We start from the raw sequence: 15192 nt of genomic DNA, 5'->3' as shown, positions 1-15192 counted from the left end.
TGTTTTGGGCAACCTTATTTCTACGTGTAATTAGTAGGTATTTATGAACACTACGTGTGAGTTGGTACAATCTAATTGGTAGTAATACGTCATGATAATTAACTAATACTTAAAATTAATGACTTTTTAAGAAGAAAAAACACTTTTACAGTGGTAGCATTGTCTCAACAAGATCTTTGACAATCTATGAATGAGTCCATCATATTGGCAGTCTAAAATTCATGAACAAGAGTGGTACAAATTGTCGTGTGAACTTGACTCCACGAGAGGCTGCACCTACTATTCCTGTTTTGCTGAAATGTCTGAAGGATCATTTAAAGTAGTCCTATACTGTGAACAAGCAACTCCTGGGTAACTTCCAGTTTGCCCCTTTTTAAAAAATGTTTTCTTTCAGTGTAAGTTAAAGAATACATAGTAACCAGTTCATTATTTATAAATGGGTATTGTCGGTGTCATTCTGACAAAGGTGAAATATATTTAAATCCTGATTTATATGAAATTATACATACATGTATTGTTATTTTATTCTAGAGTTGGTTTTATATGTCCTGGTTGAGATTACAGTCCCATTCTGTAAGGCACTGTATAAATACATGTTGGGAAAATGTCGTTTATACAAATCTCACGATGTGTTTAGATAAGATGGAGCGAGGTGAGGCAACATGACATGCTCAGGGTCACAGCAGATCAGTGGCAGAAGTGAATGAAATGCAGGGGCTTTTTGTTCGGTTGTTGGGTGTTTTTTTTTTTTCTTTTACTACCTGAAGTCCTGTACTGGGGGTCATGCTGTCATACCGGGGTATGTGCTGGGGGTCATACTCTGTGCTTCTTACTTAAATTTGTTTAGAGTGTTCAGCTATTAAATCTGGTTGGCCAAGAATATCTTTTATGTCCTTAACCCAAGTAAATACTACAGGATCTTGATTTTCATGGGTTTCTCTGGAGGACTGTGAGCAGGGGAGTTTTCGCACTATCATAGCTTCTTTTTCTTGGTACTTGCAGTTCGATGTTAATGCAAATATTAAAATGTTAAAGCTAGCATAAGAAGTTTCTTAGTTTAGAAACTTCGTCACTTTAAATGGTTTTATATCTCAAAATAGAAATGTGATGTGTTATCCTGAACCACATTTAATTTAATTTAAAACCATTTTTAAGAGTCCAGTACTCAATTTATTCCAATTCATATAAGCCATTTGTTGTATCAGTCATTGTTAGATGCGTTTACAAGGCTTAATCTGTTTGGTTCTAATATTGCTTGCACTTTTAATTCCTATCAGATATGTAGTTATATTAAAAATAGGAACCTTAATTCTGATCGTCTCAACAGTGTCTTAAATTTTCAGCCTGACATAGTACCAGTAGAACGCATTGAAGAGAATGTAGCTTTCTTCACTAAACAGTTTGATTCAAAGTGGCTGAATCTTTATCATAGCTAAAAAAGTCTCATTTACTGTCTCAGAGTATAAAAGCAATAACTTATTAATCAATATTATTATAAATAATTAATTAGAAACTAGTTAAGTTTACCCAATGTGGTTGGTGGTTATGATGATGATGAGTAGGAAGATAACAACATCTTCTGTTTATGGAGAGTAGATTTTGTGCATGGTATTTTTAGGTGAATGATGCATTTGCTTTTTTATTTTTTCCCTCCCCCTATAAAAATATTTCCTAAAAGAACAAATAAAAACATATGTCTTCTTTGATTAAGAACCAAAGTCAACGTTTTTGTTTCAAAATATATAAATAATTTTTTAAAGGTATGAAAGGTAAGTATTGTTATCCATGCACAAGTTGTGTTAACTTTGCTAATGCAGTCGAGGACAATCCAAAATAAGTCAAAGGCAGTATTACTAGGCTGTAGTTTTGGGACTGAATTTTAAAATTTTGCAGTTCTTTTTAGTTTTTCTGCTTCTTTTTCTCCTCCAAAGCAAAACTTTGGTGATGATATTGTCATTTTTTTTTAAACAAGAAAAGTAGCCAAACTGCTGTTGTCTGCATTTCCTGGAGTAGGATTACACAGAATGACAGAAGGTTAATAGCTCATGTTGAAAGCTTTTAAAGAGACACCAACCTGTGATATTCCAAGCAGTTTCATTTTGAAGAAAAAGTTCTTCTGACCATTAAGAGATGGAAGAAATATAGTCTTAATTTTTTTTTTATAAGGAGCTATTTATTCCTGTTGCTATTATACATGATGTGGTGGGTTTTAACAAAAAAAACCAAACCACCACCACCACCAAACTAAGTCCCTTTTCCAAATCCTGTGCATGGACCTAATGCAAAAAAACATTTGGAAGAGGATGTTACTTATTTATGAACTTTAGTAGGTTTTCATTGGGTTCACACTGTGATCTGGTGGTATATATGGAATTAAAGCTTACTGAGTGTTCTGCATTTTTAAAATTTTAAACAGCTATTTCTTCATAAGCCATTTCTCAGGGAGGGTGTTTTGAATGCCGATGGATAGGCATTGACTCACTGAAAAATCTTAAATATTTATTAAACCATTTTGATTCCATCACTTAATAATAACTGAATATTCATTAGCATTAGAATCTTCTTGGAAAATTTGCTACCACTCAGAAAATACTGTACAAAGTGTTAGGAAAGTTACCTTGGGAAAATTCCCTTCGAAAAGCTCCTTTGTTTTAGGGACATATTACATGCTGACAAATGAAATACAGATTCTTTAAAACCTGTTTTATAGTGCTGTGTAAAAGTAACAATTTTTTAATGTATAAGAAGCAGTAAGTAAGAGATCACTGTTCCTCTGTCATTTACAAGTGAAGCCTAGATTGTGGTTTAGTTTCATGGTTTTTGAACTATGGTTTGTTTTGGCTGGTATAAAAGCTTTCCCATTCTGAACTATGTGCATACAGTATCCATTAATTCTCCTGAAAGGCAAGACAGACTAGATTTGACCTAGGAAAAAAAAATTCATTTAAAATTGATGACCATGGAATGAAAACTATAATATTTCTGATATTTATATGAGGAATGCCTGGTTTCATTCTTTCAGGTTTTTTTTTTTCCACCTGGAAGTACGAGTTCTCAGATAAGTCCACTATTTTCCTATGCTTTTGACTTATCATTTTATATTTTGCCTTGGATAGATTCATATAAGATTTTTTTCTTTTATGTTGCAAGAGCATGTCAAGAAATCGCTTTTCCATGGTAACTTTTTTGTATGTTAGCTGAAAACATTCTTGTTCTGAAATCAACTGTGAGGAGCTGAGCAAACAGTTTGGGGAACAGGAAATAAGTTTGTAATTTTTCTTTGAAGTTCGGGTCCCCTAATGTTTGATAAAACTTTTGTGTGTATATGTATATACACATACATTTTTTTGCTGTAGTTGCTATAGGGCAAGTTCTTGTAGTTAAATGAGGGATTCAGTGTGTGTCTCTTTCCCAAGGCGCTTCATATCAGTTCATCTTGAGACATCATGAGTTGCTTCAGTTACTACAGCGTCTCTTTTTGCAGTAGGGTGGGGGCCCAGGCAATTAGAATGGTAACACCTTTGAAGGCAAGCTATGTAGAGGTAGGGTAATACATTCTTTTTTTTTTTTTTTTAACCTGTGAGTTAATGAATTTGCAATAATTTTTCTCCTTGTTTAAAACATGTGTTCAGTGATACACTGTTTTTAAAACTATTACTGTTTACATATACGCTAGTCAAGTAGATTCAGTGCCTCAAGAAATTAATCTCATTGATTTAAATCAAGTAAGCACAATAACCATTTTGGGTGGGAGTGATTTGAGTATTAGGATTTGGTCTGCAGCATCTTCTCATTCTTGTTACGGTTAGTTCATATAGGTGCCTGTCCCAGAACTGACAAGAGTCCATCCAAATAGACTATGAATAAAAGGAAATGTTTAAGTTTGTATGTTTTATAGCTATCTTCAGTCTTGCTGTAAAGCATGAAACTTCTTTTTGAAGAAGCATTATACAGATTTGCTTTCTTAAAAGCGAGTTAACACGTTACATTTAACATAAGATTTTTGCTGATATATCCTGTCTTACCACAATGACTTTTCATCATGTATCTTTTTTTTGTTCAGCTTTCAACCAATTTTTTGAAGTTCTGAATGGTATAGGATTACACTTATCGTTCATGGATTTACTTGAACAATGGAATAAATAGTTCTTTCTGTTTTACTTCAAAGAATTGCCAAGAAAATGCTTTTAGAAGAAATCAAAGCCAATCTTTCCTCTGATGAGGATGCATCTTCAGATGATGAATCGGATGAAGGAAAAAAGAAAACTGGAAAGCAAAATGAAAACACGGGAGATGATGGTGAGCACCAAAAGGCATCTGGGAAAAAGCGGTGCTGTAGCCCCTGTCATAATTTCAAAGATCACTTGGGAAAATTATAATTACTAAAGTTTCTTCAGTTTTCAACAAAACAGTATCATTGATGTTGATAGGTAGTTGCCAAATAGAGGCCAGTGTACATGACATGAGGATTATCTCTTTTACTCTTCTTTCAGTGGATCTTTTTGTTAATAGTCTGTTGGGTTTTTTTAACCAATTCAGAAGTCCAAGGGCTTTGTGAGGAGTAATCTATACGGAAAAGTAAGACGTGCACATGCATGGGAGAGACCTGACTAACATGCACAGTCATTGAAGAGACATTCCAAGAGTTCAGGCAGTGTAAAATACTTAAAATTTGAGGGAACAATGGTATGCTGGAAAAGGACAGAATTTAGCCTAAATTAATTCATATTTTAATTCTTGCCAAATCTAAGTGAGAAAAAGATGACCAGTGTGCATGTTGTACTGCCTCTTATCTCTGACAGAAGAAAATGAAAAGGAAGATAATTCTGAATCGGATTCAGAGGAAGAAGAATCAAAGAAGCCTAGATACAGACACAGACTGCTGAGGCACAAGCTGACAGTGAGTGACGGAGAATCTGGTGAAGAAAAAAAGGTGAAACCAAAAGAGAAAAAAGAAGGCAAGCGCAGAAGTAGAAGGAAAGGTACATAATCCAAACATTTTTTGTCACAAAAAGTGCTTGCTTCTGTAAAATAAATCCAGAGCATGTTATAGTGGAGATTTGATCTAATCTTGTTGAGTCTTAGAATGTTGATCTTAAATAACAGAGGCAAGACCAGTATGTCTAATTTGTGAAAATCAATCTTGTCCTTTGTGTAATTTCTCTCTTTAACTTGGACCGTTAGTAGGCCTTTGTGCATCAGAAATTTCTCCATCCTAGGATTTAAATGTTGCAAACTTCAGTTGAACACCAGATGGCACTACGAAATGATGCTTGACTTGGATTTTTCATTTTCATTGTTGCATGCAGGAACAAAGGACCAGCCAGCCCCTTGCTTGTAATTGTTTTGAGCAGAGGAGGAGGGCGATAGTAGCGAGGAGTGCTCGCTGCCACCCTGGGCCGTGTAGACGATAGTGTTTCCTGGCCTGTGGCAGCAAGGGTGCGCAGTATTTCCCTGGTCCTAGTGTTGCACTAATGCTAGATGCCTTTTGCCGTGTTCCCCACACAAAAAAAGTGCAGTGCAATTCGTTTTTCGTTTTCCTTCATGAAAACACTTATTTTTATCTGAATGTGTATTCGTGCTTTTCCTCCCCTACAGAATTATAACTCTACCAGCAACGTTTCTTTCAAGAAAAGTAATTGCAAATTACAGTGGCAATGTGCAAATAAGGTGCAGCCAGACTAATTCTCAGCATTCTTCAGTGTCTTTTTAAGTTCACTAGTCTCAAGTAGAACAATATACTTTATTTCAGCTTGCCATTTTTTAGCCCTATGTTATTAATACTACGTTTCCCTACGTATGTAAAACAATCCTTGTTTTATGCCCTTGTTTTATGCTTTGTTGTTCATAAAGCAGTTAACCTTTCCACTGTGTTCAAGGTCAAACTGAAATTACAAGGGTGCTGAATGGCATGCTGGTCTTAACTACCTATAAACGCCAGTGATGGCTCCCAAAAGTAGTTAGGGAAGTATTACCTAATGCTGCTAGTTTAGGTGTATTTTTAATTGTCTTTTGAGTCAGTTTTAAACTTGCATTACCTGAAGAAACCTCAAGCCATAAATGCAGTAATATAATTGCATGTGTTAGTAAGTAAGGGTTGTTTGCATGAATTGCGAAGTATGATTCATCTAAAACATCTGAAACAAAAGCTTCTGTTTAAAAATCTCTGTTCTCTGAAATTCTGTACTGTTCCCCATTTTGTTCCCTCCTCCACATCCACTGTCTTTGAAATGTGACACTTCCTAATATAATGCTTTCTGTCACTTGCTTGTAAACTATATTTAGGTGTATTCTGCATAAAGACCTCAAGTCTTACTGGCATAGTACGCCATCTATCAGGACTCAGCTAGCGCTTAGATGTTAAGCTTTTCTGCTCTGTAACCCATATATTCCTGTTGCTTCTTATTAGTATGTTTAATGGTCCTATACTGTCTGAAATGAACTATTACGGTGCTGGTTGATCTTAAACAGTTTGTTGTATAATTAGAAGATAGGGAATGTTGCTAACTTTGCAATTATATTCAACATTAAAGCATACTTTTATTTTTAAAGTGAGCAGCGATGATTCAAATGACTCTGAGTTTCATGAATCTGCAGTTAGTGAAGAAGTCAGTGAATCTGAAGATGACCAGCGTCCAAGAACAAGGTATAAATAAAATTCAACTGTGCTTACCTTGTGTTTGGTTTTTGGGTTTTAATAGTGCAGTTTAGACAGATGGTAAAAGTTAAAGACTTTGGATCAGTCCTTAAAACCTTTTATGATACTTGTCTATCATTTCGTATCTCCTAATTAACTTTGCTGCAAATGTGAGAATTTTGAATTTGTACCACAGTATGTGGTACACAGCAATTTGATGAGCCAGTACGAAAAAAAGATTAACAAAAAATGAATATTTTTATGCCAAATATTTCAATGTCAATTGAGGAATAGTGGGTTGCAATAGAAAAAGGATACTTAACAATTCTGAGATTCTTCAGGGTTGTCTGGAATAGACTGTTGCTATGCGTGTCCAGTGAGTTGAGGGGGAAGAAAGAATTTGGAAGTAAACCCCTGATTGCATAAAAGGAATACATATTCTGTTAATTAGCAATGTATTTCATCTACTTTTTTAATCACTGTTTTTCAGTGAGGCAATGAATTATTATTGTTAATCAATAATACTGCCTTTTTAAAATTTTTTTATAGATCTGCCAAGAAAGCCGAGGTGGAAGAAAACCAGCGCAGTTACAAACAGAAAAAGAAACGAAGGCGTATAAAGGTTCAAGAGGATTCTTCAAGTGAGAACAACAATAAGGTACTATATTGTGTTTTGAATTAATAAATGGGAAAAGGAGTTCCTGTCTCTTCTGCCAACTGCTTACAGACTTGGGTATCTCAAACAGCTCTGTACAAAATACAGTAAAAAATCACAACTCTTCTGAATGTTAATTCAGCGATAAAATTTGCAAAATGGCACCATTATGGAGAAAAAAACATTGTGTTTAACTAAAAGCATTTCCTATCTAGATCTTGATAAAGATGCATTATATCTTTTAAGTAAATGGAATTTTTAAACTAAATGTAGAACCTGACACAGATTAAGGCTTTCCTAGTATTACTGTTTCTTTTCCTATGGTGGAGTAGGTGATAGCTGATCTGATCTGGCGCCACTAGAACAGAAAAACAGTTCTTTATTAATAGTTATCAGTTACTATCAAATGATAACTGTACCTTTAGTACTGCCTTTGCACAGTTGGGCTTATCTTTAATATCTCAGAATACATTATAGTTAATGTGGCACTTTGTCATGCTGTCTAACTTGTTTTTAACGAGAAAAGCATTTTTTTCCTTATGAGCTAAACTCCACCTGTGTATATAAAAATTTTTGGGAGCTTGTCTAAAAATGAAGGACTTGATGGTCTGTGCTATAATTTTCTTTCTAATACTTTATTTAATTTGTAATAGAGTAATTCTGAGGACGAGGACAATGATGATTCAAAGTCTCCTGGAAAAGGCAGGAAGAAAATAAGGAAGATTATTAAAGATGATAAGCTTAGAACAGAAACACAAAATGCACTTAAAGAAGAAGAAGAAAGAAGAAAACGTATAGCAGAAAGAGAACGGGAGAGAGAGAAATTGAGAGAGGTATGTTCTGTTTTCTTTGCAAAATGCTAGGAAGTTGAATTGTTGATGAAGATGACATATTTCTATCTCAACTTAATTTGAAATGTAATTTTAAAAGTAGTTATATGTAGCCTTGTAAGCCACAGGTTTTATTTGTAGTTTCCTGCAGGATAACACTGGTAAGTTTTATTTAAGACTACTGAGATCTTCAGAAAGCCATTTCAGTTGCCTGCTGCTTCACTTTCCATGGGGAAGAGTACTCTCCCCAAGTAAGCTGTGATGCATAGTAAAGAATTTAAGGTTTGTCTTTACTAAATAAATTATTATCCAGTTTTGCTAAAGCTAGTGTCTGTCAAATGCTTGGTGTTATTCCCGTGTGAAGTATTCCTATGATGCCCTGTTTCTGCTTATAGGTGATAGAGATAGAAGATGCTTCACCTCTGAAGTGCCCCATTACAACTAAGCTGGTTTTAGATGAAGATGAAGAAACCAAAGAACCATTAGTGCAGGTTCACAGGAGTATCGTTACCAGACTGAAACCACACCAAGTAGATGGTAAGGAAAGAGAATTTTAATTTTTTTCCCCTCCACTGGCACGCCACCTTATGCAACCTGAACTAGAATCGTAAGAAAAACTCCTTAGCAAGCAAATGCCATAATAAGGCTTAATGCTTTATTTTTGGGACATCTGAACAAAAGTAAATGAGATCAGCAATGCATAGTTCTATTTTACAAGCAAAGAACCTTAGAAATGCAAAGTTGGAAGCGTCCTCAGAATCGTCTAATTCTCCACACTGAGACAGAATCAAATATATGTTTACCCATTCTATTGAGGAATTAGTATATTCACTTTGTACAGTTTTCAGCGAAGATTTTAAAATCTCCTAGTATTTTCCTGGTTTTCTCAACAGGTTTTTTTCTGATACCTCATGTGACTGCAAATCAAGCAGCTTCTTTCCGTACTCAGTTTCTAGTGAAGCAGAAAAGGGACAATAACCAATCATAATTTTCTTCACAGCTCATTCTGTTATTTTAAATTTGCCTCAAAGTTCATAATTATAGCCTTTCCATTTTAGTAAAAAACTTCTGGACTTGCTTCAACTCTTAAAGGGAGGTGCCCTGAACCAGTCACAGCACTTAAGCTGAAGCCTCCCTCTGTGCTGAGTATAGCATAGTAGAATACAACTCACCAATAAGTACATTGCAAAGAACAAAAAAATCACCCAGCAGACCCTCATGTTGTTAATGTGTTTTGTTGGGTAGCATATATTTCCTTTCCTTTTTCGGCTCTCACAGTTCTTACTTCATTTTCTTCCTCTTTAAGCATAGAACTTCACATCTAATCTGTCTTGGCAGAATTTCTTCTAGTTGGTTTCAGATAATTTTACTAGTTTACCAAGATCATTTTACTCTTTCCATGAAATCCGTGCCGCTTTTTGGTTTGTCTCCTCTTTTCTGCCTGTTCTCAAGATTGCATCATCTGCAGTCTGCACAGGAATGTTTTCTAGCCCAGATGCCACATCTTCAGTGAAAACTGAATATAATTAAGTTCAAGACAAAGATCATCCCACATACAACACATTGGACAGAAATGAATCAATAATTATCCGGAGCACTGCTTTTCTAAGAGTTGTCATGATGTTAGAGTGATCACACTGATCTCTTATCAGGTGAACTTTAATAGAATGAATGTTTAATGAGAAAATTTTCAATTATTTTCTTCAGGTGTTCAGTTCATGTGGGATTGCTGTTGTGAATCTGTAAAAAAAACAAAGACATCTCCTGGTTCTGGATGCATTCTTGCTCACTGTATGGGTCTGGGGAAAACGTTACAGGTAAGAAACAAAAGTCGTCTTATTTTATTGTCTGTAGCTTACTCTCAAAAGTTGATCCATCAAAAGCCAATTTTAATGACTTCCAGAACACAGTAAAACTGTTTCCTAGGCAGTGACTCAATGAGGGTTGCTGGAGGAAAATGTTTTGTAAGAGATCTTGAGGAAGAAGTTGTGTTTCATAGTACACAGCTTTGAAAGTTCTGATAGACGCTTGTGCTCTCTCCGCTTATTTAAAAATATCTAAAATTGAATTAGGTAATCATTAATATTAATGTGAAAAGGTCATATTTAGTGATGGCTCCCTTGCAGCTCATAACAACAAAGTACGGATAGTAGTTGACAGGCTTCTGGAACCTGTGTCTAAGACAGTTTAATAATCTTAAGCAGATTGTTTTGTTTGTTTTTTTTTTTACTGTCTTCCTCATTCATGTGTAGCTCCTTAAATTATTTATTTTCCTCATTGGTTTTTGGATTTATTTGTTGCACTGATAAAGTAGAAGTTTATCAGGGTTTTTTGTTTGTTTTGTCTTTTGGTTTCTTAATGCCAGACTTTTAGTCTCTAAAGTCAGATGCTTTGTGTTTTAATATAAACCATGTTACGCTAGAACTTAGACTCTTCTGGACTGAGGGACAGGGGGCATTTGTTTTCTATTCCAGTAATTGTCCATATGTACATTGGTATTTTTGGGTTGTTGTGCATCACAAACTCTTAAGACCAGAAACTTTCATTGCCTTGGCAGTTAACTATAGGGCATACTTTCAACCCATTTTTCACTTCTTTATTTCATTTCTTTGGCGTTACAATTCTTTACTTCCTGAGATCTTCAGGTTGAAGCCTTCATCGTCACTTCAGCACATGTTCCTTCTCCTTTACACTGCTGAAGATGGCTTTGTAAAAATCTGTAGCGTTTCTTAAAAAATATTTACGTATTTCTTGGTCTGATACGAGTGGCTCTTCTGCCACATTAAAAGTTGCACAGTGAACAACTTACCATGTCTATTAGGCTTCAAAATCTGAAGCTCAATCCCCGTCTTAAAATGTTTCTTCTGAAACTGATCACCCAAGCAGTTGCTGTAAAACAATGCAACAAGCTCTTTTTGTTGGGCCTCTTTTATAATCTTTGCGGGCCTCAGGAGAAGCTTATGCCCTTGACCTGCAAAAGAGGTAAAGGATCAAAACCAGTTTTCTTGAATTCCCTGCATCTCAGTATTCATGCTGTCACCTTTTCAGGGTAGTCAGTAGTGTTGAATTCCTCGTGTGTGCTTGTTTCCAAGTATCAGTCAGTCTTCATAAATTTTGGTTTTGCATTTAGCCACGTGTAGCATCACCACAAATCCTGTGAGCAAAGAACTGGGGCGAGTTGCCTGTCTTGGTGCCCTGCTGCCTGGTCTGTTCCCAAGAATTCCTTTAGCAGAAGTCATTTGACAGAAGAGCGTTTCCCTCTGATTCTGGGAAAGAGAAAGGGAAATTTTTGAGAACCCTGAAGAAGAAAGGAGGGTAACAACCTCATCTGTGCTTGAAAAGGCCCTTGGAAAAGCAGGGCCACATTGGGCTCCCTGTCCTTGGCCTTCACTGATGCTGTGTTTCCCCATTTCTGGAGGAGGGAGATATTCCCCTGTCTTTATCAGGACACCTGGCTAGTGAAATGAACTGCTGCGAATCCTTTTGATCTCTGGCTTGAGCTGAATCATTATAAATCTAACTTGCAGCTTCTGCACACACTGGAATTTATTAGAACTGATTTCAACTCGGGATCAATCAGGGCCTTCCTGTGCCGGGAGTGGTTCTTAGCTATAAAGTCACTTGTCAGGAGATCTGCCCAGTGCTCTGGTGAGTTTGTGACCAGCAAGTCTAGATCACGTTATCATCCAGCACTTGTGCAGCACTTCATTTTAAATTCTTTCTTCACAGGCTCCAAATACGGATGCACTTTACTCATTGCCTGGAGTGCAGTCTCTTTAGCATGGTGATGATGGTTCTCAAAGAGGTTATTTTCTTCCTACAGTAAGGATGGGATCCTTAAAGCATCTGTGAGGAAATCCCGTTTCACCATCTCTTCTGTCTTGGTCAGTTGTGGTAGAAGCTTCCCCATTGGATTGGGAAGCCCTGTCACCTGACTTGAAGGCTCAAGATCTGCTCATTTGTAGAGAGGTCAGTATATCAACGTAGTGGAATTCCAAGCTATATGAAAGATGTCTCAACATTTTTTGTACCATAGCTAGACACTGCTGTAGTCTGCCAGTGACAACAGCCAGTGTTACAACCTTGTTAGTCACTTAGCAAGGAAGATGCTGTAAGATCCTGTTGACAAGCAGTTGTTCTTTGACACCTGTGTGTTTGGAATGAGGTGTCTCAGTAGCTTTATTCTCTGTCGTGCTCACATGTGCCTTCTAGTTGGTGTTTGGCATAGTCAGCACACCTTGATGCTGCTAGATAGCAGACTTGGCTTGGCTTGAGGTCTTCCATTATTATTTTTAGAGGCTCCAAGAGAAGATCTTCAGAGAGAATCTAGCAGGGGAGGTATCTGTTATTCTTTGCTAGCATTAGCTATGCATTGCTGGGTTAGATGGCTTCCTCATTCTTGTGTCTTCCCTCTAAACCACTACTACCCAGGATTCTTCAAAAACTTGAAGTTACATGAGAAATACGTAATCCTGCTCTCCTCTGACCTAATTCAGACAAATTTTATTTAGGACTTTCTGATCCTGAGAATCTTCTTTCTTGACCTATGAATTGCAGGGTATGGTCATGGAATGCCTAGGCTGGCGCAGTGTTTAGGTCCCCTGCAAAGAACAGGCTCAAGGGAATCAAGGGAAGCTTGGATTTTGTGTGTTTTTTTTTTAATTTTGTGGGGTTTCATGGGGTTGTGGGGTTTTTTGAGTAACACAGAGCTGTAGATAATCAGAGGTACTGTGACCATTCACTGTATGTACTGCTTAGGTAAAGCAAGCTACAGTCTTGGTTGTGATACGCAGCATGTGGACAGAACGCTTTTAAGAACTCCATCTGCAATGTATATACCTTTGCTTTGTTTATGGAAGTTGGGTTGACACACGATATTTTGAGAATCTGCAATCCTATAGAAGAGCACTTTCATACATCCTTTGAAAATCAGATTTGAAGAGTATATTTTTACGTGATTAATTCTAGCTTAGGTGTTATGGTTCTTCGGGAGTTAATTACACCTTTTACTGGAGATTTGCAGTATTTTACAGAACTGTTGTGCTTTAATGTAGCAGTGCAGTCTAGGTGACTTTGTACACTTATACTTTATACACTATATACTTTAGTTTGATGAAATATTCCACAGCAGAAGGTATTTTGTACGTGATCCAGATGTGTTCATGACATCCATTTTGGCGGTAACTTCTTGATAATCAAAGAAAGCCACAGTTACAAATATGTAGCAAGTGTTTTTATGGCCAGCGTTTGTACCTTAGGTAGTTGTTTTTTGCCTTATGTTGTCATTTGTTGGTCCTTCTACTGTACTCTGTGACATTTGTTTTTTCTCTCTTAAAAGAGCTAAATCCACGATAAGTTTTGGCAGATTTGCAAACTTGCAAAGAATGTGGGTAAAGGATCAGGGAAATAAGGCAATTAGGGACTTGCTGGCTGTCCAGGACGTAGGACTTTTGTGATTAGTCTTCGTGGAGAGCTTTTGCATCTGAACATGAGATGCTTTTTTCTTGATCGCAAACCTGCTAGTAATTCCTTTCACATTGCAGCAGCTAAAAGCAGTTGCCCAGTGTTCCAGGCGTAGTCATGCAGTTTGAAATTACTTTGAACAATGTATTAAATCAGAGTTGCCAGATACCAGGATTTGATCTGGAAAGAACTTTGTGGATGTCATACAGTTATGTGGATTAGAGTGCAATCTTCACCATTAAAAGTCTACTGCGAGAGCTGGAGCTGCGGTGGGATCACCGACTCTTCTAAGCGCCTGGATTTTTACAGGTTACTTCTAGTCCTATATTTATTTGCTACTGCTCAAAAACAGGCAGCCCAGCAGAAACACTGAGTGACATAAAAGATTTTAAGTTTTTTTTTCCCAAGCCTCAAGGAGGTGTTACCATCTGCAACATATAGCCAGTCTGGCTACAGGGTGAATACTTGTAAAGCATTTCAATAACCTGCTTCAGAGCTCTTTTGAGAGAATTTGCCAATATGTTGAAAAAACATGGAAAACGTTGACTTAAGACTGAAGTTTCACTTTCAAGAAATGTGATACATTTATGAAGTCCAAAGAGGTGAACTTATTTAATGTTTGGGGCGACTTTTGGGAGAAAACTTAAAAATGACCCAATAGAAATTTTTAGTTTATGAAAAGGATTGGTGAAATGTCAAGGATGTCAATGTTCCTTATTTATGAAATAATTCAGCTGTCTGGTGCAGTTCAAAACTACGTGTGTCTCGGTATATGAAAGATGTATGCAGCCATGTAACATAGAGCAAGAGTGTATGACTTTAAAATACATGTGTATTAAATTTTAAGCAGCGAGTTGTTTAACAAACAGAAAAAGAATGTTTCAACAAGACTTTGTTGGTAACTTCTTTACGGGGAATATGTACTTACGTGTTTCTTTCCCAGTGTTTAATACTCAGTGGCTTATTTGACATTTTGTCTGTTTTCTCCTCTTGCAGGTAGTAAGTTTTCTTCACACAGTCTTGCTGTGTGACAAGCTGGATTTTCGGACAGCTCTGGTGGTGTGTCCGCTGAACACTGCCTTGAACTGGTTGAATGAGTTTGAAAAATGGCAAGAAGGTTTAGAAGATGATGAAAAACTAGAGGTATAAGGCTTAAAAAGACTTCTTAAAAATGAATAACTGAACGGTTTACATAATTGGGAAGCTCCACCACTCAAAATATAGGCTAAGGATTGCATTTTAAGTATGTGAAAAATCTACTCATATAAAATACACCTTAGGTATTTAAAAGTTACACTGATACTTATGTATTTTAAAAGAAAATCAAGCATGTTTTTCCCCCTTTGAAAGGTCTGTGAACTAGCAACTGTGAAACGCCCTCAAGAGAGAAGCTATATGCTCCAGCATTGGCAAGATGAAGGAGGTGTGATGATAATAGGATATGAGATGTACCGTAATCTTGCACAGGGCAGGAATGTGAAGAGCAGAAAACTTAAAGAAATATTTAATAAAGCTTTAGTCGATCCAGGTAAGTGAAAATTATTACAAGTATGCATTATACATATTGTACTTTCTGGTTTACGTATTATGAACTAAGTAATCTTGCA

At 36.4% G+C, this 15192-nt stretch overlaps 1 protein-coding gene across 7 annotated transcripts in view; it reads left to right on the top strand.

The window, feature by feature from the left end:
• ATRX (ATRX chromatin remodeler) overlaps positions 1–15192 on the top strand; it is an 84758-nt gene that overhangs the window by 36452 nt on the left and 33114 nt on the right. For 6 of the 7 annotated variants that reach the window (XM_074601611.1, XM_074601609.1, XM_074601612.1 and 3 more), the window contains 9 exons: positions 4169–4299; positions 4803–4982; positions 6553–6646; positions 7187–7295; positions 7946–8125; positions 8518–8659; positions 9830–9939; positions 14582–14728; positions 14936–15113. In XM_074601611.1, the coding sequence (XP_074457712.1) occupies positions 4169–4299; positions 4803–4982; positions 6553–6646; positions 7187–7295; positions 7946–8125; positions 8518–8659; positions 9830–9939; positions 14582–14728; positions 14936–15113 (1271 nt within the window). The remainder of the gene's footprint in view (positions 1–4168; positions 4300–4802; positions 4983–6552; positions 6647–7186; positions 7296–7945; positions 8126–8517; positions 8660–9829; positions 9940–14581; positions 14729–14935; positions 15114–15192) is intronic. The other variant, XM_074601610.1, reaches the window with a different exon arrangement.

Source organism: Larus michahellis, chromosome 9 (assembly GCF_964199755.1).
Source record: "Larus michahellis chromosome 9, bLarMic1.1, whole genome shotgun sequence".
NCBI lineage: Eukaryota > Metazoa > Chordata > Aves > Charadriiformes > Laridae > Larus > Larus michahellis.
The sequence above is the reverse complement of the archived record's forward strand: the minus strand, read 5'-3'. Positions and strand labels throughout refer to the sequence as shown.